This window comes from Rhinolophus hipposideros (assembly GCF_964194185.1).
Source record: "Rhinolophus hipposideros genome assembly, chromosome: 8".
Lineage (NCBI taxonomy): Eukaryota > Metazoa > Chordata > Mammalia > Chiroptera > Rhinolophidae > Rhinolophus > Rhinolophus hipposideros.
The window spans coordinates 7,343,184-7,370,945 of record NC_138054.1 but is presented as its reverse complement, the minus strand read 5'-3'; the positions used below and the strand labels follow the sequence as shown (position 1 = coordinate 7,370,945).

General features: G+C 39.2%; 1 protein-coding gene across 2 annotated transcripts in view; it reads left to right on the top strand.

The window, feature by feature from the left end:
* The window catches only part of F13A1 (coagulation factor XIII A chain), a 196,665-nt gene that overhangs the window by 110,110 nt on the left and 58,793 nt on the right, over positions 1–27,762 (top strand). For both annotated transcript variants that reach the window (XM_081055341.1, XM_081055342.1), the window contains 4 exons: positions 3,283–3,457; positions 6,844–6,982; positions 24,403–24,506; positions 26,073–26,161. In XM_081055341.1, coding sequence (XP_080911467.1) covers positions 3,283–3,457; positions 6,844–6,982; positions 24,403–24,506; positions 26,073–26,161 — 507 coding nt within the window. The remainder of the gene's footprint in view (positions 1–3,282; positions 3,458–6,843; positions 6,983–24,402; positions 24,507–26,072; positions 26,162–27,762) is intronic.

The window sequence follows — 27,762 nt, the reverse complement described above, 5'->3', positions numbered from 1 at the left end:
GCAACAGGGGAACAGCTCAGCATTAACAATTAAAAGGTCTGTAGAGGAGATAGCGGGTTTTTTTTTTAACTCTTCCCCTTAGTTGATTGGGTTCAACCATAAGCTAGAAATAGCCCTTCTAATTAATGACTATCTGTTGAAAATCAGTCATCAGAAGCATAGTTTAGACACTTTGACCTCTGAGATTCATAGGCCCTCTTCTACTTCTCAATGATAAGGAATGGTAATGTGAGTTAAAGCTGAATCTACCCACATCCACAAAGACCAAACCACATCATAGCCTACCAAGGCACTCTTCTGGTTTTATTATAATAGATGCAGATTTTTAAATAATCAATTTAACTGCAATGAGAAGTATTGATCATGAATAGAGCCAAAATGGTTGGCTCACCCCTGTTGCAACCCCATCATTTCATAGAATTACAGAATAAAGTCAAAGTTTACATAAAAGGCATAAGTTTGCAGTTAGTTGAACAAGGTCCTCCAGAAATCTTCAAAGAATTACGATTTTTCTACCTTAAATTAACTGGGTGGTTACCTTCACTTTAACCTGACTGGACAGAATAAAGGGGGAAAAATAGTTTGTCTAAATCAAATTGAATAGTGATCTTCTAGAGAACGTTCCCCAGAAGAAACCTCTTTGGGAAATACCACTCAGTGCTACAGTAAATCTCACCTTTCAGTGGAAGATCTGTCATTCAGAGTAGAAGTATTTTCCTCTAATATTTTCTTTCTATTTCATCCAAAATTGCCTATTTACATGATACCCATGCAGAGTTCCTAGCAGGTTCCTGAACCTGCCATATTGTTTCATGCCACCAAGCATTTATTCAAACTGTTTCCACTATGTAAATGGCCTATTCTGGCCCTCAAAACCTAGATTTCATATCATTTCCTCTAGTCAGCCCACGACCACCCCAACCACCGGCACCACCACCACCACCACCCTTAGCCTGATAAAAGTGATTACTCCATCCTTTGGGCCCCCACTCTACCTGTACATCTTTCTCTGTTAATACCAGTAACCTTTACTTCCACTTGATTGATTTCTTATCTATTGCTCCCCAAGGAGAAAGTCTTATTCAGTTGTACAATGCCTATATGCTTACTGCAAATACAAATGGTTATTCAACAACTATTGAGCACTTGCTCTTTGCCAACACTTTCTAGAGTCGGAGAGGCAGACTTTCATTTCTGTCTTCAATTAACTCAAGACCCAGTGGGAAAGATAAACTCCTACACAGCTAGACTCAGCAAGCCTAAGAGAGGGGTCTGGGCAAGTGCTGATGCTGAGCTGTTAAAGGGCAAAAGGCAGTGAGCACATACAAACTCACTATATTTTAATGTCTTGTCATGGTTTTTATAATCCAAACACACCTGCTTCAATCATATGTTTCACATTGCTTACTAATGTGTTCTCAGCATAGTCTGAACCTGTTTTTCAAAGTAATGTGCACACATATTACCTAGCGATTTTGTTAAAATGCAGACTCTGATTCAGCAGATCTGGAGAGCAGGCTGAGACTCCGCATTCCCAACAAGCTCCCAGAGGATGCCATTGCTGCTGGTCCACAGACCACACTTTGAGGAGCAAGGCTCTAAACCATTGTCATCAACGTATACACATGGTTGAAATAGCACCAGTTTGGGGGAAAACTCCCACTGCTGCCCATCTAGACATTCTTCTGACTATAATTAAACATGATGAAAGTTATACTAAGAGAGGTAAGATTCATCAGTGCTCCCCCCTCAAAAAATTGACAGAATGGGGACCGGCCCGGTGGCTCAGGAGGTTGGAGCTCCATGCTCCTAACTCCGAAGGCTGCCGGTTCGATTCCCACATGGGCCAGTGGGCTCTTAACCACAAGGTTGCCGGTTCGACTCCCACAAGGGATGGTGGTCTATGCCCCCTGCAACTAACAATGGCAACTGGACCTGGAGCTGAGCTGTGCCCTCCACAACTAAGACTGAAAGGACAACAGCTTGACTTGGAAAAAAAAAAGTCCTGGAAGTACACACTGTTCCCCAATAAAGTCCTGTTCCCCTTTGTCCCGACCCGCGGGACACTACACGAGGGACCCCGAAGCACCTAGAAGGGAGGAAAATGGGAGACACAAAGACCGGAGACAAGACAGGAGTTCTGATCAAGTCTCTCTTTATTGCAGCTCAATCAGGGGTTATATACATTCTTTTGCTGGGTGGAGGGGCATTAACATAAGAAGGGTTGCCGCAGGCTAGCATCTTAAGCCATCCAGACACCCCCTACAGAATGTGGGTGTTATCTAAAGACCCAAGGAACTTCCTCTATCTCATGCTTCTCAGTTATGTGATGGTGCCTTATAGGCACCCGCCCCCTACACCCCTTCCCCAATAAAATCTTAAGAAAAAAAAATTGACAGGATGCCTTGGAACTGTTAATTCCTGACCTTTGTTTTCTTGTCTAAATTCAAAACATCTTTGTTCCTGCACTTGAGGTCTGCTGCTAGCAGACGACTGGTCTGAACGTATAGCAAGGTGTTTTCAAATATCCAAGACTGCTATTATTCACTTAAGTCTCTTCCATATTTAAACTGTAATAACCTAGGTCCTTTACGTAAATAGAACGTCTTTTAACAAAGCTATAAAACTTTAATCACCTTAAGCAGTCATAAAGAAAGTATTTCTTTAATGAATCATTTTTTAAACAAACTCTGTAAGGTATCCCTGGGGATCTAATTTCTTATTAACTCTTTATGATTCCTATGACAGCGTCTGTCGACTTTTTCAATTCATTAGCATCTGCTTCTCATCATCAATGCCAAAACTCCTTGGCCCATAAGACTCTGGGGACCCACTCTACCTATACATCTTTTGCCATTTGTCAGTTTTGAATTCTCCTTCCACTGCAACAAGATCATGACTTGGTCCCTATTTGAGCTGTCTTTTGCTGTAGGTCTTCTTCTTCTCTTCCTCACATCATTCTCCAGCACTATTTCAACCAGACCAAGTGCCCTGTGTGTACCATCGAAGGACGTGGAGGCACACATCTATCTGCCATCCACCGCTCCTCACTATAATGATACTCTATTTAAGAGGGAGTCTGGTTATTCAGTTTCCCCAGCTCACTTAGTTACTGCATCACTTTCTCTGACAACATCACAATGAATTGAACAGTAATGAACTATTTTCATCATGTAGGGCAAATAGAAGACACTGAAAGCCTTAGCTTGACCAATGTCAGAGTCTGGAGAAGACTCTTCTAAATGATCTTTTGTCTTTCTCACCACTTGTGACCTCTTTTAGGTTAATTCTAAAGACGATAACGGTGTCCTCGTTGGATCCTGGGACAATATCTATGCCTATGGTGTCCCCCCATCAGCCTGGACTGGAAGCATTGACATTCTGTTGGAATACAAGAGTTCTCAGAATCCAGTCCGGTATGGTCAGTGCTGGGTTTTTGCTGGTGTTTTTAACACATGTAAGTATCCAATTGAGAAATAGTTTTTCTTTTAATAACTTTTTTTTTATTTTTCAATTACAGTTGACATATAATATTAGATTGCCTTCAGGTGTGCAATATGACAATTAGACATTTATATAACTTACAAAGTGATCCCCCTGATAAATCTAGTACGCATCTGACACCATACATAGTTATTACAATACTATTGAGTATGTTCCCTCTGCTATACTTTACATCCCCGTGACTATTTTGTAACTACCAATTTGTACTTCTTAATCCCTTTCTCCTTTTCACCCACCCCTCAACTCCTTTCCCATCTGGCAACCATCAGAATGTTCTCTGTATCTATGATTTTGTTTCTGTCCCTCAGAGGGGACCCCCCACAGCCAAAATAGCCCCCCCAATTCGTAACTGGAACATGTGAGCATAGGACCCGCCAGGTCCACATCTCCACCCCCCCTACCAGTCTCAACATGGCTTCTTCTGTGTGTCCTTAGTTATAGGAGTTCTGTTCAGCTAGACTTCAGGCAATTCTCAATAATGGTTTCTCTGTAGTTCAGTTGTAATTGTGATGTGGTCATGGGAGGAGACAAGCACAGATTTGCCTACTCTGCCGTCTTAACCAGAAGCCTGAGTAATGTTTTTTTTATTGTAAAGGAAATTTCATTTCACAACATTATTCCTATAACCTGGCAAAGAGACCTAGCAATCCCTGTTGGCTCTATAGAATTTATGGGTGGCTATTCTGGGATGTAGTCAATGCATAATTCAATTGTTCTGGGCCAAATATACTCATAGTTTCTCTTTGACTGCAGGATCTTTATAGAAAGAATGATGGGCTATTTCCTACATAATTCATCATTCTACATCCAGAGAAATGGAGGGTCCCAGGGGCCAAGTAAGGATGTAGGAGTAAGGATATTGCATTTTTTCAGTAACCTCCCCCACATCTTAAAAAGGTTAAATTACCCAAACTTAAAATAATAAATAATTTTAAAAGATGTATGCTGCTTATTTGTTATTGAGAAGTCTTATAAATATACTTATTTGCTTATTGTTTATTACTGAGAAGTTTTGTAAATATAGCCACTTAATTTTTACCCTAGCTATGGAAATGATTGTGGCAGGTGGTCTTATCTCCATTTTTTTTTTCATCTCCATTTTTTACATGTGAGTCTCGACACCCCTGAGCAATTAGATATCAGAATTTAATGAGCAATCTTTACTCCCAAGTTTCCCTTCTGGTTTTTGATCCACCTAATATTCAATCCCTAGAGGGAAACATATGGGTACAAAATTATTTTCTTCTGCCTTGCGCATCAATTTTGAAATGACATTTGTCTATCTAGGCCTAGACAATGTTATTGTTAATTTAGTGAATATTTTTAAAAAAAAAAAACATTTAATTCAGTAAGTCTTCATCAGAAAGGGTGAATGATTTTCATTCACATGCCATTTCTTGGTGAAAACATTCAGCTCGAGTTGGAGTGCCCTTTCTGCTTGCTCATTAAAATTATTTTACCTAGTAAACTAGCATGTTTTTTTATCAGAAAAATCAAGGAAAGGCTGGAGTCCAGAAGCTGGGATAAGGCCATTTTTTATAAATGATAGTGAAGCCTATCAGTTTCAGCTCAAAGTGTGACAGTCTGAGAATTAGTTAGTGATTTAAGTGAGAAGAAATCATGAGTTTTGTTTCTCCATGGCATCAAACTGAATAAGATAATTTTCTTAGCCATTTGAGTATACCCAAGTACTAAAGGAATATATATTTCTTCAGAGCTATCATGGTCAATGTATCAGTCTCCTAGAAGTCTTTGAAGTTCTAGAAAGAAGCATGAACTTCAGAATGAGCTAAAGGTTAAAGGTATCCCCTTCCCTCATGGTTCCCAAGCCAAGATTATGTAGAGGGCACCCAATGGATATAGCCACTGTCATGAAGTGACTCCAGGAAAACAGAAAGGACCCTCTGACTCCCCACGTCCTCCTGCTGCCTATAACTTCATTATCCCAGTGTAACTCCTTCAGGCTTAGAACCAGCTAAAATAGCACCTTCCATCCATTTATGTCTTTTGTACAAAAGGTCACTAGATCTAATCGAGGCTTTGATGGTAAGCGAGGAAAAGACAGAAGTCCAATGTGGGACATCACAGTGAGAACAAACCCCAAGAGGGAAGTTGGAGGGAAGCGGGAGGGGAGAAGCTACTACTGGTACCCTGGTGCCAAGCTTTACCTCACCAGACTCCACTTTGGACTTCCAAGGTTGTTCTATTGAAGGAGGTGGATAGTCTTTGGTGAAAAATGCTAAACTATTCTGAGAAATAAAAGGCAAGCCAAGTCATTAATCTTAAAATTGTCAGCTGAATTATTTTCAATGAGCCCTGATATGTGGTGTCCTGGGAGCCAAAGAGGGCATTTGGATTAAGTTTAATCAATAGGTACATATGGCAAGAAATGCATCCAGGTAATTTATTATCTAACAATTAAAATGAATCTGTGGTGTCACCCTCCACCAAGTATCACAGGATAAATTCCATCCAGAAGAGCAACCCCCAGTGAGAACCTGCTTTGTAAATCCCTAACTTCTTATTAGTGTTTTTTTTTTTATTTTATTTATTTTATTTTATTTTCAGAAGCATAGTCTGCCTAGCTGGGCTAAAATAATACTACTTTGACAATCTGATGATTAGCAGCAACTAAATAACTGGAGCCCTGTTACTGGGCTTCTATTCCAGTTGGCTTCATCTGGCCCAATTTCAGATCATGCAGCAAGGTTTCTCTGCAGCTCTGATGCCTGGCAGTAGTCCCTCTTCTCCAGCACAGAATATTTGAGGATAATATGTGCAAAGGGGCTTTTCATGTTGGTGTTAAAATCAAAAGCCAATGGAGACCAGCCTTGAAGATTCTGGGGCAGACAAACCAGTTTAGTCATACAAACAGAGCTTACGTTAGCTTATTTTGCAAGACTAGGTTGGCCTGGGTCATTTCTTGCTTATGCCTCTGGAAATCATAAACAAGACTTGAACTGTTTCCCAAGGTTGGTATAAGGTAACCACTGGCTAATTCCCTGTCATTTAAGAAAATTCTAATCTAACCAATTGCTGTGAAGAGTAAACAGTCACTGATTTCTGACCACATAAGCTGCATTATAACAGTACACCCCTGAGCCTCACCCATGTTTTGGTTTGAGTGCTCTGGTTTGCAAACTGTTTTTTGTTTTTGTTTTGGTGCGTGCACAATAAACTTTTACTAGTTACTACTTCAGTGATTCACTGTTTTTACTTCTGTTATTTCTGAACTTTTGACAATGGTAAAGAAGAAAATCACTCATGAGAAGGGACTGTTCTCTATGTATTTAGTAAATTTGGGTGATGTGTTTAGTTATGGCCTGTCCTTTTCTACAGTTCTGCGATGCCTTGGGATACCAGCAAGAGTTGTTACCAATTATTTCTCAGCCCATGATAATGATGCCAATCTGCAAATGGACATCTTCCTGGAAGAAGATGGGAACGTGAACTCCAGAATGACCAAAGATTCAGTGTGGTGAGTTTGATTTCCAAGGACATTTGCTGATGTAAAACTAAAGTGACATTATACACTTACCACAAGACAGACTTGATCTAATGTTTCTTTCTCTTCTATTCTAAGGAATGTTCGATACCATAGGCAGAAATGTCTGATTGTCAGGGATTGTTTTTACCTAATGAATGAGAAATGTTACTGAACTTGTTCCTAGTAATAAAAATCAGTCATCCCGTTACGACAACAACCACTGTAAAAGGGCATCGTTGTAGAGGCTATAGACTATATTAGTTCTTCTCTACCCTAGTATATGAATATTATAGTGAATGGCAGTTATAGGAGCCAAGCATTCTCTGTCAATACTCTAAGAATAATATAGCTAACATTTACGTTTATTAAATACTTACTATGTACCAGTCTTTGTGTGTGCATAGTCTTATCTAATTCTTATCAGGTGGGTGCTTATTACCTCCATTTACAGATGAAGAAACTGAGGCCCAGAGAGGTTAAGGTAATTTGCTCAAGGTCACACATCTGTTAAGCTGAGAATAAAACCCACATGACCGTTAACCACAATCTTTTTTTTTTTGCCTTTGCAATATACGATTGCTTTTTTGAGTGTAAAGATGTGGTTCATCTTGATTTGTGACCTCATCATTCATTCAGAGATAAAAATGGGAGTAAAGTTGAAATTGTTACCAAATGCCAACCACACGGTTCCTTCACTGACCTGACCAGCTGCATCACAAGCTGGCTACAGGGAGTTTAAGATCCCGAAGAAATTTCCTTTTTCCATGGGATTCCCCTCCATCCAAAACAATATTCTATAAAGAGGGAAAAAATCCTAAGAGTGAAAATTTAAAGAATATTTATGAAGTTCTGTATGGGAGGACAAAGCCAGGCATTGAACAAGGTGGAATTTCCAAACCAAAAATGTGTCTCCTCTAGTTGTTCTTTATAAATAATAAAGCTAAAACGCTGCCAGTTGCAAAGTATCCAAATGGGGATGTTAGGAAGTTATAAGCTCACTTTAGGAGAAATTAAAAGTTAGGAGTGCTTTAACTCCCCCATGTTGCAGGAATGGATCACAATTGTAGGAGCAATATTAACTCACCAGTACCAGTGAACGCTCATTTGAGAATGTTGAAAGATGGAAATCCTGAACTGGTGGCAAAGTGCTGCTATGAATGAAAAAACAGTGCAGTTCATTCTCAGTGAAGGAGCTGAGCAATGGTAAGCTAGAGAGCATAGACAAGACAAAACCTCACCTCTGTAAACTGAATAGCAATTTAAAGCAGTGTTTAAGCCCTTGGAATTACAGTATAGCAACCCTGCATGTATATGAAATGACAAAAAATAGACCAAAATAGCCACCCCAAAAGCCCATTGTGACATTTGAAAGTGGCAAAGCGAGACTTATTTGGCATTCTGCACTGTGTACCTCTTTCTTACAAACACACACACACACACACACACACACACACACACACTACCTTTGTAGTCAACTGCAGTTGGAAATTATTCTTCCCTATTTCTTGATCCAAATACCTCTCATTATAAATCCCCATGAGACACCCCAACAAATAACCTCACAAGGCCATAAACAAAATTGATGCAAAATTGTGAAGCTGAGAGATCTTGCCCTTGGTAACCCTTTCCTCTTCCAGCTCCCTACTCCAATTTTTTTTCGCTGTCCTTGTCCCCCTTTGCACATTCTTTGCCTTTCCCAAATGTCCCATCATCCTGGGACTGCGTTCCCTGGTCTGGGATCCTTACTCATCCTCCACAGCCAGACCACTACCCTAGGCCCTTCTTTCCTCCCCTCACTAGGTGCATAGTTAGCTTTCCAGTATATCCTGACTTAGCTGAAGGGCTGATGTTAACACAAGTTAGGCATGCCAGGCCACAGACAACCAGGAATAAAGGGCTCAGTCAGGTCTGGGTCCCAACAAGGCCAGGCTCTGCCACTGATGAGCTGTGTGACCTTGGGCAAGGCACAACCTCTCTGTGCCTCTCTTTTCTCCTCTAAAGTGGAGACGACAAAATTTTCTACTTTGCTCAGCACAGAGCCAAGCATAACAGGTGCCTAATGGATGTTAGCTGTTTTTATTGCCTGCATTATTAGTCACACAGCTGGAATTTCTTGGAGGCAATATGTCGCCATCAACCTAAGCACATTGAAGCCGTCAGGAAAAGAGAGGTGCCAGTGTCCAAAGATGATTGTGTTATTTTGGTTACTTTGGGGTATTTTTAAAATAAAAGCAGAAATGTGTGCCTCCCCAGTACAAACACTAGTGGACCATAGAAGCTACAGATGCTCCAGAAAAACAACAGTATTTCTAAGACCTTTCTTGATTGAGGAGGCTGGTGGGAGCTGTTCTTGGCCACATCATCGGTACATGGTCACCACAGACAGACCCCCAGGTTGAGCTCCGGCTTGGGCAGGCACTTGTTGTGTGACCTTGAAAAAATGGCCTTTCTTCTCTGAGTTTCAGTTTCTTCATCAATAGAATGAGGGCAATCTTAATAGTGACTATTTCTTGTTGGGGTGGTTGTGACAATTAAATGAGGTAGTCCAGGTGAGGGACTTACCATCCTGCTGGTGCCTGCTAATTAGATCAGTAATTGCCACTGCTTAGAACAGGGGTCACCACAAGGCTGACAGAGGCTGAGGTGAGGGCAGAGAGGATCTGGTGGGCATCAGCTGACCCTGGGAGGCCAGTGCAGCGTGGCTGGCAACATGTGGCATAGCAAATTTTCTTACAGGGGTCTCAGGAACAACTGGCCTCACCCAAGCCCCCAGACTCACTTCCTTCCACAGGCTCCAGTCTGGAAAACTTGCCCCAATGTCCTCTTACTTTGCATGTGGCTCCTGCCCCCAGGCCCTGCCTCTTTCCTTTCTTTCTAAAGGAAACCATGAGAATGATTTCTTGGTTTCTCTCTCTTGTGCCTTCATTATCTCTTCACTGATGGTACACGGTTTGTGGTGAATTAATTTATCCGGTTGGGTATCAAGGACCCAGGGTGGCCTGTTCTCCATGACTCAGACAGCCCACAAATAAGCCAGGAGGAGAGCACAAGAATGCATATGAGGGGGTGTCATGCTAAATATGCTCCAAAGCCAAGAGAGGCGAGGTTTGGATTTCCTCTCATGGTCTGACTCTTCACCCTTGTTACCACAAACCATCAAGCTGGCTGTTTATTTGCCTGCTTCCTGGTTTGCCACCATGGGTTTCCCTTCTGAGAGTGTCTCAGAATTTTCACAGGGTCCAGCAATTTTGCAGAGTGGACATAGTGTTGATGCCTATACAGGGAAGAGTCAGCTTCTTAGCGATTCAGGACAGGGAGGGGCCCAGAACCTTAGATGGGCACGGCTGCGCAGAGCAATTGACCTCAGGGTAGCGAATGAAATTCCAAATGGGCCAACGCAAGATAACATATCCTGGAAGGAGCAATTTAAGCCGCCTGTCCCTAGTGCGCTGATGGGTTTTGAATTATGTGTAACCTCTGGGGGAGGCATCTATGAATCATTGTGGACAGTTTAATGAAGACGCTTGCGCAATGTTTAGCTGCCATCCAACAGTGAATAGGGATATGAGGGCTCATTGAGGAGGGAGAGTAAGGGCTCATTCTGATGGGCAGGGGTGAAGTCTCTGGCCTGACCTGGAAAAAGCTCAATTTAGTCACATCGTTATATGATGATCACAATGGAAATGGAAACGATTTTAAAAGAAAGATGGTGGCACTTATTAGGGTCGTAAAAGGTATTTCCATGAAAGGCTCTTCTCATAAATGAAAGCGTTATACCGGATTCTTTTAGTGGAGAAAACTATCAGATTTGATAATTCTGGGTGAAAGAACTATGTTGACCTCCTGGCTTGCCTCCACCAAACTGCAACCCCCATGGGCGGGGGTGGGTGGGGTGTTGGGGAGCAATGACTGATCTAATTTAGTTTTCTTTGTCTTGGCAGCATGTAACAGCCTGCAGGGCATAGAACAAGAACTTAATAAATAGAATTGGTTGAAAAAATTTTAAATGCTAATTTAACTGAATAAATATTATTTAATTCGTTCAACAAATACTATCGTGCACTAATATGTATGAATGCCTAGATGCTAAGGATTCAGAGAAAAATTAACCAGGTCACTGCCCTTGAGGAGCCCCATCCAGTGTTTGTGGGTGAGACAACCACGTATAGTACACTCTATAAAACATAGAAGGTGGGCTATAATGTGAGCCTGGAGTCATGGAGAGGAGGGGAAGGGGCTTCCATCCTAAGCCCAGAGGAGGAAGGGGAAAGGCTGTTCACATGATAAGATGAGACAACCGCAGAGCATCTGTTTCCAGGACTGGACAAGGAGGAATGGAGTTTCACGCAGAGTTACCTTGTATTGTTTGACTAGGTTGTTGAATATTGAAACTAACTCTCATGATGCAGCCCTTTGCCGCTCCTTCCTGTACAACATCAAGAACATCTAGCTCTTTGCTTGCCTTCCTGAAAAGACTGATTCACCCAGGCAGTGCATTCACAAGGAGCGGATGGAGTTAATACTAAGGATTCAGAGAGAAATTAACCAGCAATTGTAAATGGGACTGTTTTAGCAGTGGGGATGTGTTGCTATTATCCATCTGTCACGACCTCTCCCTCTTCTCTACCCTCTAGGCCTGTCCAACCCTAGGTCCTGCTTTCTTTAAAACAAACCCTCTTTGTTTTAGGGTCCAATAGTCAGTGTTGCAGATTCCTTCTTGGAGCCCACCCCTTCCAAGTCCCTCCCTCATGTGACCTTTGCCATCCTGCTCATGTTCCCAGAGAAAGTTGTTCCTCTCCGGACAGTGGCGTTCCAGGTCCGGTGCAGGAAGCATGTCCTGTGCATGCCATCAAGATGTGAAGAGAAGCAGACTGAGCACACGTGTGTACATCAAGGGCCTTACACTGACTAGTCTGCTTCTCAAAGTCCAGCTGGCACATTGGCCAACTGGCAGATGTAAAAAACATCCTAATTAGAGTTTTACACATCTTATATGGTATTAAAGATAATTGTAAAACCAGTGAGTGCTAAAATAATTAGCAAGAGACTTTACTTCCTTTTTTGCCTTTTCATTTGAAATTAATTACGTTTGATTAAATTGGATTTTTTCGATTTATCTTTTAAGATAATTGTAAACTAGCAAATTTGTATTACCAGTTTTGGCTCCAAGTTTCAACAATCTAAGAATTAGTCACTGATCCAAGTTAAAAGAAATCACACTTTTATTTTGTTTTTCCTCAGGAAAAATATTTTGTTTTTTCATCGAAAAACTACCAAATCAAGGCAAACTATTCTTGCAAATTTTTTTCCATCCCTCCCTCTCTCCATGGTGCAAAGCAATATGGTTAACACTGCCACAAATTAGCTGGGTTACTTTGAGCAAATTGCTTGATTTCTCTGGGCCTTAATTTTCTCAGATGTAAATGAATAAATGTATGAGTTTGTTCTTAATGAGCAATAGGATCATTCGCAGCTCTAAAATTATTATTTTTTAAATAATTTTCACTGTTCTTCAAGTGAGGCCTTTTCTCCCATATTCAGCAGGGTCCACCATTTGCTTTGTGTGGTGACCCCCTTACCTGCACAGGGCTGGACTATGACCTGCTTACTCACATATAGCTGCTGCTTTGCAAATTGGCTTCACATCATTTCCCGGGACGGGGGGGGGGGGGCTGCGGGGGGGGAGGAAATAGAAATCAAACACAACACAGAAAATTTCTTGACTGGTAATTGTTTGACTGGACTCAGTGCATCTGGTTCTTTAAAAAAAAAAAGTTCCAACTTCCTTTAGTACATTTTGGAAAGAGTGTACTTGCTATTGTTTTGTTTTGTTTTTTCACTCCAAATGCAAAAAAAAATCTGTGCTGCAATGTACTGAATCCATAAACAAAGCTCTTTGAAAGTAAGTTTTAGAGTGGCAATTAAGCAGCTTTCATACCTGGGAGTCAGCCCTGGGTGTAACGCAGCCACCAATCCTAATTCTCATTGCAACCTCTGCACTTGGCCTGGTGGTTAGCACACTGTAGGCATGTTTTTGAAATTTAAACTAATCCACCTTGTACACTGAAGTGCTCAGTGTGTTCTAACTCATTGGACTTGCATATTGTTCTGTTATCCTAAGTTTTAATCACTGTATGTGAAAACAATAATCAAAAAATGAATGCCAAATAAAAAAGTAAGAGAAAAATTCCGAATACAGACAAAACTACTTGAAGATGCTTACGGGTTTATAAAATTATCCTGTGATGCAGCCACGTTAACAATTGTCAACAGCTAACCAAGATATTTATTTTCAAATAGATTGTCTTGTTAACCACATTACAGTCAGCCAAATTGTTTGTAAGAAAATCACCTAGGACGAGATCATGAGAACTGTCGTTATAGAACTAAGAATATACACTGACTCCACACCAGAGTCTTAAAAGAAGGATTGAAAAAGTATTTTCCAAAGAATCAAAATAGCTTATGAACACTTTTTCTGTGTCAGATCCTGATCGACGTGGGTAACATATATTAGCTCATCTAGTTCTTTAATGATCTGTTAAGGTAATTGCTATTATTTTCCTCCTTTATAAATGAAGAAACTGAAGCACAGTAACTTAACCATGGTTACCAGCCAATAAGTGGAAAACCTGAATTATAAACTCAAGGGGGCTCACCCTAGATCCTACTTTAAAAAAAATACCTTTATTGAAATATGATTCACATACAAGTAATTATAAAATTTTGCTGATGAGTTTATAATATAGAAAGATATAATCTGTATTACAATAACAGCACAAAGGGCAGGAGGAATGGAACAAAGTTTTTGTATGCTATTGAAATTGGTACTAATCTGAACTAGATTGTTTTAAGTTATGATGTTAATTGTCATCCCCAAGGAAATTACGAAGAAAAACTGAAAATATATAGTAAAAAGAAACAGAAAAAAAAATTAATGGTATACTAGAAAATATCTGCTTACACAAAGTAAGGAAGTAATGGCAGAATAGAGGAAGAAAAAAGACATAATATATAGAGAAAGGAAATAGCAAAATGGCAGGTGTAAATCCTATTTATTAGTAGTTACATTAAATGTTAAGGCACCAAACATTAAGATTTGTTTATGGCTAAATATATGGTGTATAATAAAGAATATCCCATTTGCACTTGAGAATAGTGTGCATTTTGCTATTGTTGGATGGTGTGTTCTATAGATGTCCATTATATCTAGTCGGTTTATATGTTGTTATAGTCTTCTATTTGCTAATTTTCTACGTGCTGGTCCTATCCATTGAAAGTGTAATATTAAAGTCTCCAACTTGTATTTGTTGAATTGTTTTTGTCTTGTTTGTTTATTTTATTGAGGTATAATTGACATACATTAGTTATAGGTGTAAAACATAATGGTTCCATATGTATATATATATTGCAAAATTATCACTACAATAAGTATAGTTAACATCCATCACTGTGCATAATTACAATTTGTGTGTGTGTGAAATGAGACTTTAATATCTACTTTCTTAGCAAGTTTTAAATATTACCATATTACTAACCATAGTCACCACATTGTGTATTATATCCCCATGACTTATTTATTTTGTAACTGGAAGTTTATGTCTTTTGAACCCCTTCACCAATTTTATCCAACCCAGACACCCTGACTCTTGGTGAATTGTTAAATTGTCTATTTCACTTTTCAATTCTGTCAGTTTTGCCTTCATGTAATTTGGGGCTGTGTTATGAAATGCAGATATGTTAATAATTGTTACGTCTTCCTGATAGCATTATCCTTTTATCATTATGAAATGTCTTTTTCTGTCTCTCCTAACAATATTTGCCATAGTCTATTTTGTCTGATATAACCACGTCAACTATCTTTTGGTTATTATTTACATGGTATATCTTTTTCCATCTTTTTACTTTCAACCCATTTGTATCTTTGAATATAAAGTGTATCTCTTCTATACAGTATATAATTAAATCATGTTTTGTTATCTATCTTGCCAATCTCTGCTTTATGATTGGAGTATTTAGTCTATTAACATTTAATGTAATTACCAATAAGTAGGATTTACATCTGTCATTTTATTATTTCCTTTCCATATGTATTATCTTCTTCTTCTATTCTAGAAGAAGTTTTCTTCTTCTATTCCTCTGTTACTTCCTTATTTTATGTAAAGTATTTATATTTTAGTGTACCATTTTAATTCTTTTTCTGTTTCTTTTTACTGTTTTTCAGGGTTTGTTTGTTTTTTCAGTGGTTTGCCTGGGGGTTACAATTAACATCATGACTTAAAAATTATCAAGTTCAAATTAATACCAACGTAATTTCAATAGCATATAATAACTTTGTTCCATTCCTCCTGCCTTTTGTCTGTTCTTGTAGCACAGATTACATCTTTCTATTTTATAAATACAACACAATTTTATAATTACTGCTTTATAAAGTTATGTTTAAAAACAGAGAGGAGAAGAATTACAAACAAATATGCTCCAAACTATCTTTCTTATTTCTCTATATAGTTATCTTTATGTTCTTTTTTTAGGAGAGTTTTGCAAGATATACAATTTTTGGTTAACAATTTTTCTTTCTGCAGTTTGAATACATCATCCCACTAGCTTCTAGCTTTCATAGTTTCTGATAAGTCAGTTTTAATCCTCTTGGTGATCTCTTCTATGTAATAAATCCCTGTTTTCATGCCATCTTCAAGATTCTTTTTTTCCAGCTTTTGATAGTTTGTCTATGTGGTGTTTAGGTGTATATCTCTTTGAGGTTATCATATTTGAAGGTTTTTAACTTCTCAGATTTGTATATGAATGTCTGTTATCACCTTTGGAAAGTTTTCAGCTATTTTTTCTCAAGTATTCTTTCTTCTCTTTTCTCTCTCTCCTTTCCTTCAGGAAGTTGCATTATAAATATGTTGGTCCACTTCATGGTGTCCCACTTCTATCTGGGGCTCTATTCATTTTTCTTCTTATTTTTCTTCTGTTATTCAGATTGGATCATTTCAGGGAACTTCAAGTTTACTGACTTTTTTTCTTTCAATTCTGCTTTTGAGACCTCTAGTAAATTATTGAAATGTCATTTCAGTTCTTCTAATTTTCAGCTCTCAAATTTCTGTTTTGTTCCTTTCCATAATTTCTATCTTTTCACTAATATTCTCTATTTAGTTAGACATTACTCTCTTTAGTTCTTTAAACATGTTTATAATGGCTGATCTAATATCTTTGTCTAATAAACCCAATGCGTTGGCTTCCTTAGTTACAGTTTCTCTTGACTGCTTTCTTTTTTCTCTATGGTCCATACTTTTCTGTTTTGTTGTGTGTCTTGTAATTTTTGTTTAAAACTAGACATTTTAAATAATATAATGTGTTAACTCTGAAAATCAGATTTCCCGCTCCCCAGAGTCTGTTGTTGGTCTCTGTTGTTGTTATTGTTGCTGTTTGTTTGTTTAGTGACTTTCCTGAACTAATTCTTTAAAGTCTGTGTTCTTTATCATTTGTGGCCACTGAAGTCTCTGCTGGGTTAACTTAATGGACCACTAACAATTATACAGAGTTCCTTAAATACCTTGAACCAATAAGTTCCCAGTCTTACCAAGGAGCTCTGTGTATATGTGTTGGGGGAATGTCTTCAATGATCCAGCAGGAAGTTTACAATTCTGCTGTAGCCTTCACTTCCTGCTTGTACAGAATCTCAATGTCAGTCAGAGGTGAGCGATTAGTGCTTTCTTGGGACTTTCCTGGGTATGCACATAGCCCTGCACGTGTGTGGCCATCTAGACTCTCAGGCATATGTTAGAGTTGTTCAAAATCCCCTATGGACATCTCAGTCCCTTGGTTTTCATTTTAAGTTTCTTGGGGCAGCCTGTATTATCCCCAACTTGCATCACTGCTTCAGGCAGCTGTGATGTTAAACAATTTCTTCCAATTGTTTTTTAAAAGCATCCTATGAATAGGGCTATTTGCACAGAGTGAGCTCTGAATCAGATCAAATAAAAATGAGCCCTGAGAATGGAGCATTTTAGATAGCTGACAGGTTAAGTAGTGACAATTCTTCAAAAATGGGACTGCCAGGGAGTTCCAATCCCATTTTCTTCCCTTCATTGGTTAATAAGCTGCAAGTGTTTAGAGCTACTATAGTTGTGAGGCTGTTGGCTTTCAAGACACCATGGAGATATATAGAAGAGGGTGGGAATAAGGCAAATTAAAATGTCACAAAGATAACCTTTCTCATGGAGACTCATTTGTTTTTGTTGAATAAATCCTCCTTAGATTTTTTCAAGTCTTTGGTTAATTTTCAGAGCTCTGGAAAAGTTGGTTTTGATCATGTTTACTAGTATTCTCATTATTTTTATGGAAAAACAGATTTTTGAAGGTCCTTATTCTGCCATTGTCGAAGTGACTCTTAACCACTATACAAGTATTTACAAATTGGGGTCTACCAAACCCCTTAAGGATTTTACATTTTATAGGAATATTTTGATGTGTAGTATCATCTTCCTGATATCTATCTGTCGAAATATATATTATTCATTTTATGTATATCCTTTTATTTCTCCATTTCTTTGTACATTACAGTGCATTATATTGATCTTTTAGAAATTATCTGTACAGAAAGCTATCTAACGGGTGTTATAAAATATTTTTTTTAATTAGCAAGGAACTTTTTTTTAGATTGAAAATCACTGCACTAGACCCTCCTCCCTTCCTGTCATACACTTACCCTAGAATATCTCTAAAGTGCCTGCAGTCCCTAGTCTACCCTAGTCCCACTTGGAAGTGAGCAAAGAAGAAGTTTGGGAGGTAAAAAACAAAAATCAGAGGTCATTACAAATACCTCTCAGGAAATTGGAATGCCAAACAAAGTGGAAGCCATCTAATAAACCACATGGAAAACTCTAAGGTACATCTCATAATAAGAAAAATACTATGTTTTGGTTTATCATAAATTCTGCCTAAGAGATTCATCATATATACCATTCAAACATTACCATTTTTTGAATAATTAAAATCTAATAAAATATGCACCACCTAAGCTAGGCTGAATGCAATTTAATTTCTTTTCATGATTAATAAGACCTTTGGAAAAATTTTATATAAGACCTACCAACCTAAGAATTTTATATTCATAAACAGCTTTATACTATAAAACAGTGACTTTGGTATCTGCTAAGACTGTTGATTGTATTTTTAAAAACTTCCATCAATAATTATGGATAAACTTGGTCAGAATTTATTATAGAAATATTTTTATACATTAGCATTATCCAAACATATATTCTCAAAATTCAATCTTTTTTTATTTTCAGGTGGGATATCAATTCCTAGTTTGCTATGCTAGAGAGAGTGGTAAAGGGGGACAGGGTCTTATTTTCAAAATGAATCCAGCAGAGCGAATCCAACAGAGTTACAGAGGAACTTCTACTGAGTAGCGATGGCAAATATGGTTCATGTGAATGGGTGATATCTGCTTCTTGAGCACTGTGGGGAGTTGTTATGTTTTTGTCAAATTTAGTTTTATTCTCTGTTTCTTCTATTTTCTGGTGCCACAATGAAAAAATAAAACAGATAATCAAAGTGGGGAAGCTATCAAAAGCTGAGAGAAAAGAAATCTACATGATCGTCCCTTAATTTTCTAAAAAATCGATGTTAATAAAGCTGTTGTAAATTCTCTTAAATATTCAAAAAATCAGTACCTAAAAGCTTAAGAAGAGAGTTGAAAGGCTGTACTCTCAGGACTAAGGAAAGACACACTCCCAAATAACTTTGTAAACGGAAAGAAACTTATTAAGTACTATCATACTGTATGTGTAATTGAATACATCTGGGTTGGCATTTATCCAGTACTCCCTGGTACGACTGTACTTGCATTTAGAGTGAGTGTCCTTTCTGATTGGTTGCAGCTTCCAATTGGTTCATGTCTGTGTCTGAGCAGTTATTAATTATTTTGATTATCGACCCTACTATAAATATACTTCATAGTTTCATTTTGGAACTTACAGCCCATACTCAAGTCCCACCCCCATCTTCAACCCCTCAAATGGAGTCTCTTAAGCTACATCAAACTGTGCTTAAACTTTGACTTTTCAATAAGCATTGTAGAAACCCATCCCCTCCTGCATAGGACAAGCGAAAACAAAGACCTTCATATCTTCTCTCTTTTATTGGTGGCAGTTGGTTCCTACAAGGGGACTGGCCTGGTCTCCACCTGTTTGGATATCTGGCCTTTAACTGACATGACCCCAGAGAGACTCTAAATGACCCTTTTTGGTTTCAGCACTCCAATTGCTCCTAACAGTGAACAATTACATTCTGAAGTAGTATGGTGCTCCCAGCTCCCGGCTCCATAAAAGATACCTCCAGCAGGCCTCCCTTCCTCTGGATAGTTCGTTTTCTGTTGTTGTCTTGCTTCATTGCCTTTCCTGACAAGTTTTTCTTGGTCTAGGCTTTCATTTCCACTTTGGAATGTTCTGTTAGATAAGCCTCAGAATCCATTGACTTGTCCCCATTTTTTTCCATCAGCTCCAATTCCACCCCATCCCTGCTGCCACTGGAACGGCCAGAGCTCAACAATTCCAGGGCATGCTGTCATTTTCATCACCAATTTCCTTGCCTGTATTAGGAGTCTACAGCAGAGCCAGAGAGGTGGGGCTGTGCTCATTTGCTACGAATACACAAATAATTTGCAAGGTAGACGAGTGTTTTTCTTCCACACTGCCATTTTTAAAATAAAAGAATTCAAACACTTGGTTTAAACTTGAAGTTGGTCCAAGACATCTCCTCTAGGGCTCTCTCTACACCTTATTTGGGCTTTCCCTTGATCCCTAATAAAGCTACAGAAACAAAGCTACAGGCTCGTATTTCTTTCTTCTCTTTTAGGGATTTCTTTTCTCTGAAATCTTTCTGGACAGATTGTAAATGAGATGACCCTGTAGAGTGATTAAGCAGTCAGTTAAGTTAAAGACAGTAAAGGACTCCTTGCTTAAATCATCCACTTTGTTTCCTTTGAATATATAGCACACAGAGCCCTCAAGCCCATCTTGGTCTCAGCTGGGCTCTTTGCCTGCTTCTCCACCTTCCCATGGGCTCTTAAAGCTCTGGATGTCACCTTAGCCAACTATTAGAACCAGGGCAGATTTTGAACTGTGCTCTACCTTCTTTTAATAGAAATAGTCCTCTTGATTTTTTTTTGAGGGGGAAGGAGACTAGTGCACATTTATTATAAACATTTCAAACATTGCAGAAAAAGGCAAAAAATTAAGTCACTTTCTACCTATTCAACATTTTCAACATTTTGCTAAGCATTCTTTAATATGTCTCTTTGCATATGGTATTCATTTTTACTGCTATATAACAAATTACCAAAAATTTAGCAGTTTAAAACAACCCAAATTTGTTATCAAACAGTTTCTGTGAGTCAAGAATCCAGTCACTGGGTCCTTTGCTCAGGGTGTCAAATGACGGCAATCAAAGTGTTAGCTGAGACCATTGTCCCATGTTGTCCCTGACGCTCAGGTCTCATTCAAATTCTTGGACAAACTCAGTTCCTTGCAGCTGTAAAACTCATGGAAGCGTCTTCTTCAAGGCCAGCAGTAGAATGTCTCTGCTGCTTTGACTCTCTGGCTTGCTCTGCCCTTGACCTCTAAACCTACAATTAAAGGGCTCCTTTGATTAGGCCAGGCCCACATTGGTAATCTCCATTTAATTAACTCAGAGTCAATGATTAATTACCTGAACTACATCTGCAAAATCTACTTTGCCATGTAAAGTAACATAATTTCAGGAATGCTATCCCTCCTATTCAGAGATTTCAAGAGGAGGAAATTATACAAGGGTGATGGTCATTCAAAAGTCTGTCTCCACACTTATATACATATACGATGAACACATAAACAGTATATGGTGTTCTGTGGTGTAATTCTAAGAAATTAATATGCCATTGGTATCTTTCCTGTCTAATAAATATAGATCTGCATTTTTATGGTTGAATAGTATTCTATTTTGTGTTTCAAAATAATTAATCACATATTGGACAGTTAGGCTGGTTCTGATTTTCCTTCCGATAGATTATGCAAGGAGGAACATCTTATGTACTTGTCATTGCATATCTGTGATTATTTCCTATGTGCAAATTCCAAGGAGAGGGGTGTATTGAATCAAAGGATAGATTAAACCAATGCTGTGCCATCCTTTTTAGGGTCCCTAAGCACTGCATGATGCTGTTTCTCTAGTAGGCTTTGCCTTTGGTGAAGATTTTCTGGGTCCTTTGTACCAATACTGTTGAATTATTAGCATCCTTGAAAGTTCTAGAAATCACTAACAGTCACTGCAGGAAGCATACAGAAACTAACATGAAGCAACAATGTGTTCTGCATTTGTCATCTCCATTATTATCCATCCCCAAAAACTTACTTTTAACTTGATTAAATAACACAATGAAATGGGGGCTTTATTTTAATTTCTACATTGCTTCTTTACAAAGAGGCGACAAGGAAAGTAGATTACTTTAAAGGTTTATGTATATTTTTTTAACCTTAAAAGGACACTGCACATTTTGATAGTGTAGTGAGAAGTCAGGTTTCAAGTTTAAAAATGTGAATCTTAAAAACAAACAAAGATTAAATTACACCTGCCTTGCTAAGAGATGTCCTCATCTTTCAATCCACCAATACTTTGTGAGCGCCTCCTAAGGGCCGGTTCTAGTGCTGGGAATGTGATGATGAACAAGACAGAGCCCCAACAGTGAATCCACGCCCTCGACACATGCATGATGAAACTGCAAGATGAAAACAGAATGAGTATTATGTATCTGTTGTTATTGTCTCTTTATCCCCTCTCCCTTTCTACTGGTTCTACCTCTATAAGCATGACAGTCTCTCCCCTCATGTAAAAGTAATCAAAACAATTTTCCCTGCATTGCATGACTTTCCAGCCACCACCCTATTTTCTCTTCTTCCCTCCACAATATAGATCACTCTTAGGGGAGAAATCTACACTGCATCTCTCCCCTTCCCATTCACTCCTGATCTGGCTCTTTCCCCGCCTCTTCTCCATCAGCAGTAAAGTACCTAGGGACTCCCTCCTCATCAAATCCTGAGTGTTATATGTGTGCATAAAAATCCTCTTGGGTTTCATCCCTTGGATTGGCACAGGCACTGAAGTTCATCGTGTCCAAAATGAACTTGTCACCCACCCAACACCATCCCCACCAACACAAACCTTCTCTTCCTCCTTCATTCAGTCTTGTTAAATGATACAATCATACTTCCTGCAAGCTCAAAAGTCTTCCTCAACTTATCTGGTTCCCACACACCTCCAGAAGCCATCAGTTTTCCTTCCCAATGGCTGCTCTGCCTCTCCGCAGTGATGACCACCTCTGTAGTGAACACCTTTTTGATCCATTGCAGACTATTGCAGTATTTTGGCGAGAGCATGGGCGATTCAGCTCAATCTCCCATAGTGCCTCTCCACGCACCTTCCACAAATACAGAACTGCAAATTTAATTTGCCTAAGAATGAATCCCAGATATTTAATTTGGGATAAAAGGATCTCACAGTCTCATCCTTACCTATAACATAACTCAGTGTTTAAAGTACAGGCCCCGGAGCTCTCTCACTGACTAGCTGTGCAACCTAAGGCAAGATTCTTAATCTCTATGCTTCAGTTTCCTCCCTTGTAAACTGGAGACAATAATAAGAGTACCCTCCTGATAGGGTGCTGGGAACAGCAGATGTGTCAATATCCAGAAAAGTTTAGAAGAGTGCCTGGCACACAGTAAGTAATGCGTACTTGTCAGTTTTGTAATTTACTGTCCACCCTCACCCACCATCCCTCTTCTCTCTCACACACAAATACTCGTATGTAAATATGCAACCCTCAAGTCACAGTGACAGATACAATTCCACAAACACACTGTGTTGGCTATTCCATGCCTCCACAACTTTATTCTTATTCCTTTTGTCAACCTGCTAAACTCCCACTTATTTTTCAGGACTCAGTTCTAATATCACTTCTCCTGTGAAACCTTCCCTCAATCCCTGAGAGTTTTCTACTGAGACCCCATTGCACCCCAGATGAATTTCCATTCTAGCATGCATCACTTCAATTAATAATTTTTAGAAGCCTGTGAGTTAACATTTTTGAGCAGTTATCACATGCCAGACGCTATTCTATGATATATGTTTTACATGTATTATCTTGTTTAAGCCTCACAACAAACTTACGAAATGTTTGAACAATTTGGTTTATATATTTGTCATTCCTCCTAGATTGTGAGGCTCTCTACGGGCAAAACTTATGTCTCGATCTTCGTTGAATCTCCAGCACCTAGCATGGTGCCTGGCGCTTAATGAGTACATAGTTAAATACCTCTGAATGAGCCAATCAAAGATGAGCTTAACTCAGACAGAGAGAAAGAGAGAGAGACAGAGACAGAGACAGAGACAGAGAGACAGAGACAGAGAGAGAGACAGAGAGACAGAGAGAGAGACAGGAACATGCATGAATTATTGACCTTAAAGGACATTTAGGGAAAGAATGGATGGTAGTTGGATCTGAAATTCATCAGTGCTATAAACAAAGACTGCTGTAACTACCTCACCCACCATTAAATTGTTATTACTATATGAATGTTTTCTATGGTGCGGACTGGTTAACGTGCTCTCATTTGTTTCTGTACTGTCATACAATTTCAAGGACATAATAATACAATTCATATGACATTTTACTCCAGGCTCTTGCCTCAAGGGTCATGTGAAAAGTTTTGCATGGCTCTCAGATCGTGGGTTGTCCATCTTTGATAAAGGGTAAAGAGACACTCACCCTGACAACCTTTCCTTCGAGTTGAACAGCAAATGGAAATTTGCCACAAATTATACAAAAATTATAGTCAGGAGTTAATGTTATAGTTTCTATGGCAATGGTCTAATCCCACAAACACAAGCATTTCATTGCTTAATTGTTACAAGGGATACGCTTTTTGTAAATCTAATGGAGATATATATATATATATATATATATATATATATGAAATTCAAAGTCATATTTATTTTGGTTTCAGTTAACTTTTCTTCCCTACCCCTTTAGTGCATAGTAAATTCTGTTTCATTGGGCAGCAGAGAACGGTTAAGATCAAAACTGTTTAATGCGCTGATTAGAATATCTCTGGGTGGCCTTGAAGCTGATAATAGCAGCAGAAAAGCAGTGTCCAGCGACGTGCGTGCCCCCAGGAGTGCCAATGGGAATGGATCTTGCCCAAACTCAAGTCTAGAGCCCCAGGATATTTCTAGGAGCCCTCAATTTAGTTTAATCCGTTCCAATAATTAGTAGATGGCTACTAATTAGTAGATTTGTTGGCACTTTTTTTATTTTTTGGAGCACTGAATGTGATAAGTTTAATCTCACTAGTGTGGTGTTTTCTAAGGAACTATCACTGCTGGAATGAAGCCTGGATGACGAGGCCTGATCTTCCCGTTGGATTTGGAGGTTGGCAAGCCGTGGACAGCACCCCCCAGGAAAACAGTGACGGTAAAACTGCATCCTTCCTCGAGGGAACTGTTTAACTGCCAATCTTTATTTTGCTTTTATGACTGCACTTAATGTGTGGGAAACATTCCCAGTGGGAACCAACATCAGACGTGTGCTTTCTGGGCACATGTACAGTATTAACTGCCTGCCAATCAGGCTTAATTTCGTTTCAATGGTTGGCTTTGCCCTGATTATTCTATAACTTTTAGAAAAAGAGCATAAAACTTAACATATATAATTCATCTACTCTTGCTTTGATATGCAGTTTTGAAGACAGGAAAAAAAAATATCTGTGTAAGCACTTTTACTAGGCTATAAAATATACTTCAGCTCTCCCTGATATAAAAAGCAGTAGAGAAAATGAAGGACTCAAAAATAATTACAGATCACCCTGTATTTTTTTCTGTCTTTTCTTCATTATTTGTATCTTTTTTTTTTTTCAAGCCCTTGTCTCGAGGGCTGACTTTCCATAGATCGCAGCGAGGAAGCTGCTCCACTCCCTAGGACACCCGCACCCAGAAGCAGGTCGTCCAGGATGGTTTAGCACCAGGTTCTCCACGAGCATGCGCCGTGTGACGGGAGAGGGGGCGGCCCCTTTCCGGCGGCACCCAAACAGATCATCCTATAAATTGTTTTCCCAGAACCTGATTTCTTTTTATGTTGTGTGATTTTTCTTTCAAAACTTGACTCTGAGGGTATTTGTCGTCTAACCTGCAAACTATGTTAAGTAGTGAGTGACAGCTATGAACTCCTGTTCAGATTTTTATAAAATCATATCATAAGCCTCCATTCATCTCTAATATGATAAAAAGCAGTGGCCTGGGGATACTATGTTTATTTCCTCAGGCGTTGATATGAGATACTGGTGTGTGTCTATCTACACAATACATAAACTTTCATTACATATTCTTAAGAGAATCTTAATGGATTTTAAAGGAGAAAGTTCAGCACTTTCAGGTGTTCTGAATTATGTATCAGAGACACTAATGGCAGTTAATCTCTTATTAATGAGACACAGCTGGTTAAAATGTAAAGAACTTTGTAAATGTAAACATGGGCCTACTGACTTCCTGAACACAAGTTGGGCATGGGTCATTGTGTGTGGACAGTGTCCAGATTCCCCAGGTAAACTTGACAAGTGTTGGTAGTGGCCAAAAACACAAAACAAAAATCAAAGCAACAACACCACCACTGAGGACACATCTCCATTTCCAAATTCCAGTCATCAACTGTAAAAGGATAAATGTTCTGTTAGCCCACAGCTTGGCACCCACACGAGTATGTGTCCTTAGGTGGAAGAATAGATGCAAGGAACAGTGATGTCCTGCATTTTTTCATGGCTTCAAATTTTGGTTTGAAGAGGCATTTCTAACAAAACCCTCTTGATTGTACACATTCATCATCTGCTCTTTCTGGCCATGGAAGCATTTTGGCAAAATCAGTGACAAAGTTGAGAGACACTTCTCTACAGAGCCACCTCAGTGCTGTGACCTGTACTGACCTGTACTGCATCAGGACAGAACTGAAGACGACAAACTCATACTCTTCCTTCTCTGTGTGATGCAGGGATGTATCGGTGTGGCCCAGCTTCCGTTCAAGCCATCAAGCATGGCCATGTTTGCTTCCAGTTTGATGCACCCTTTGTTTTTGCAGAGGTAAGTGGAAAACCAGGGGGAAGTGCTGCTTTCCTCCCCAACCTCTTAGCACCTCAAAGAATAAGATCCTGGGTTGTTACTTCTAAATTTCCCAGGTGTGTGGTGTAGGCTTTGTGTTTACAAAGTTAACTGGACATCATTCCAACCTCCAGGCTCTTCATTCGAAATGCAGTTCTTACCAAACATTTTTATTTCCTTTATGTTTTTTTTTTTCCTTTTCTCCTCCAAAGCAATTGCATTACTTACCTTCCCTAGTTCTCTGCACCCATGAAGTAGGTATCAATTGCTCCCAAGAAATGAAATAATTAAGTGAATCACTCAACTAAAAATTTGTTGAGATAGTCCGTGAGTTGAAATTTCAGTGTACTGCGTTACTCTGGGACTAGCCCAGCAAATAATGTAAAACAAAATCCAAACACACTCCAAACACAGTCTTAGTCTGGGAACTACCATCCATTTTCTGCCATCCAAGGCTATCCTCTATCAGAGGGAGCGCAGAACTGGCAAAATGGAGGGGGAGGAGCAGGAAGAAAGTGATTGATCTGCAATACACTTAATGAGCTGATGGGGACACTTTAGTAAAGGACCTAAAATTCTGGAAGACCTAGACAGGAGCTATAAGAGGAAACAGTTAAAGGTTCTCCAAGGAGAGATCTGAAAGGCTGGGAGGCTGCTAGAGATGGGGGCCAGGGTTTGGTAGAGAAATACGTAAGAGGCTGAGAGGCACAACTTGCCTGGAGTATAGTTTCACCAATAAACACACTGAAATAATGTCTATCATGTACTGAGTTCTTACTACAATGTTTCCCTGAAAATAAGACCTAACCAGAAAATAAGCCCTAACATGATCTTTCAGGATGACATCCCCTGAACATAAGCCCTAATGCATGTTTTGGAGCAAAAATTAAAATAAGACCCAGTCTTATTTACGGGGAAACACGGTATGTAATCACTTTGCCTACCATTTGATATTCTGAGCAACTCTTTAAACTGGGTATTATAATTCGTCCCATTTTTCAGAAAAGAAAATCAAGGCAAAGAGCGTTTAAATAACCTTTCCACTATCATCTAACTAATAAATAGTAGCAATGAGTTTGGAAGCCAGGCCGGCACCTGAGCTCGCCCTCGTAATCACCACACTATAACAACTCTGGAATGAGTAAACATCGATATTAATATGTATAAGACACTGTGCTGTGCGAAATTCAGAGGCCTATGTCCTAAAGAAAATCGATTCTTGATGGGAGGTGGAGTACATAAGCGCATCAAAAGTTAAATAACAGCAATACAAGAGATACCATGGGACTAATTGTCAGACGAGCAACGTAGGTGATAAATGGTCTGCAGAGTCATTAACTGAGAAATATGGAAGAAGAACTGCAGTAGGACAGCAAAGGCCATAGGTCCTGTCTCAGGAAGATGGGTGACATGGGGACAGGTAGTAACAAAGCCTTTGTGATAGGCACCGTAGGATGAGCGGAGTGTTGCCCAAGTGCCTAGAAGTAGTGTCAGGACGCTCCCTGCAAGGATCAGTGCCTGAGCTGAGTCTTGAGGGTTGACTAAGAGTTTCTCAGGCAAAGGAGGTAAGAAAAAAGCCAGAG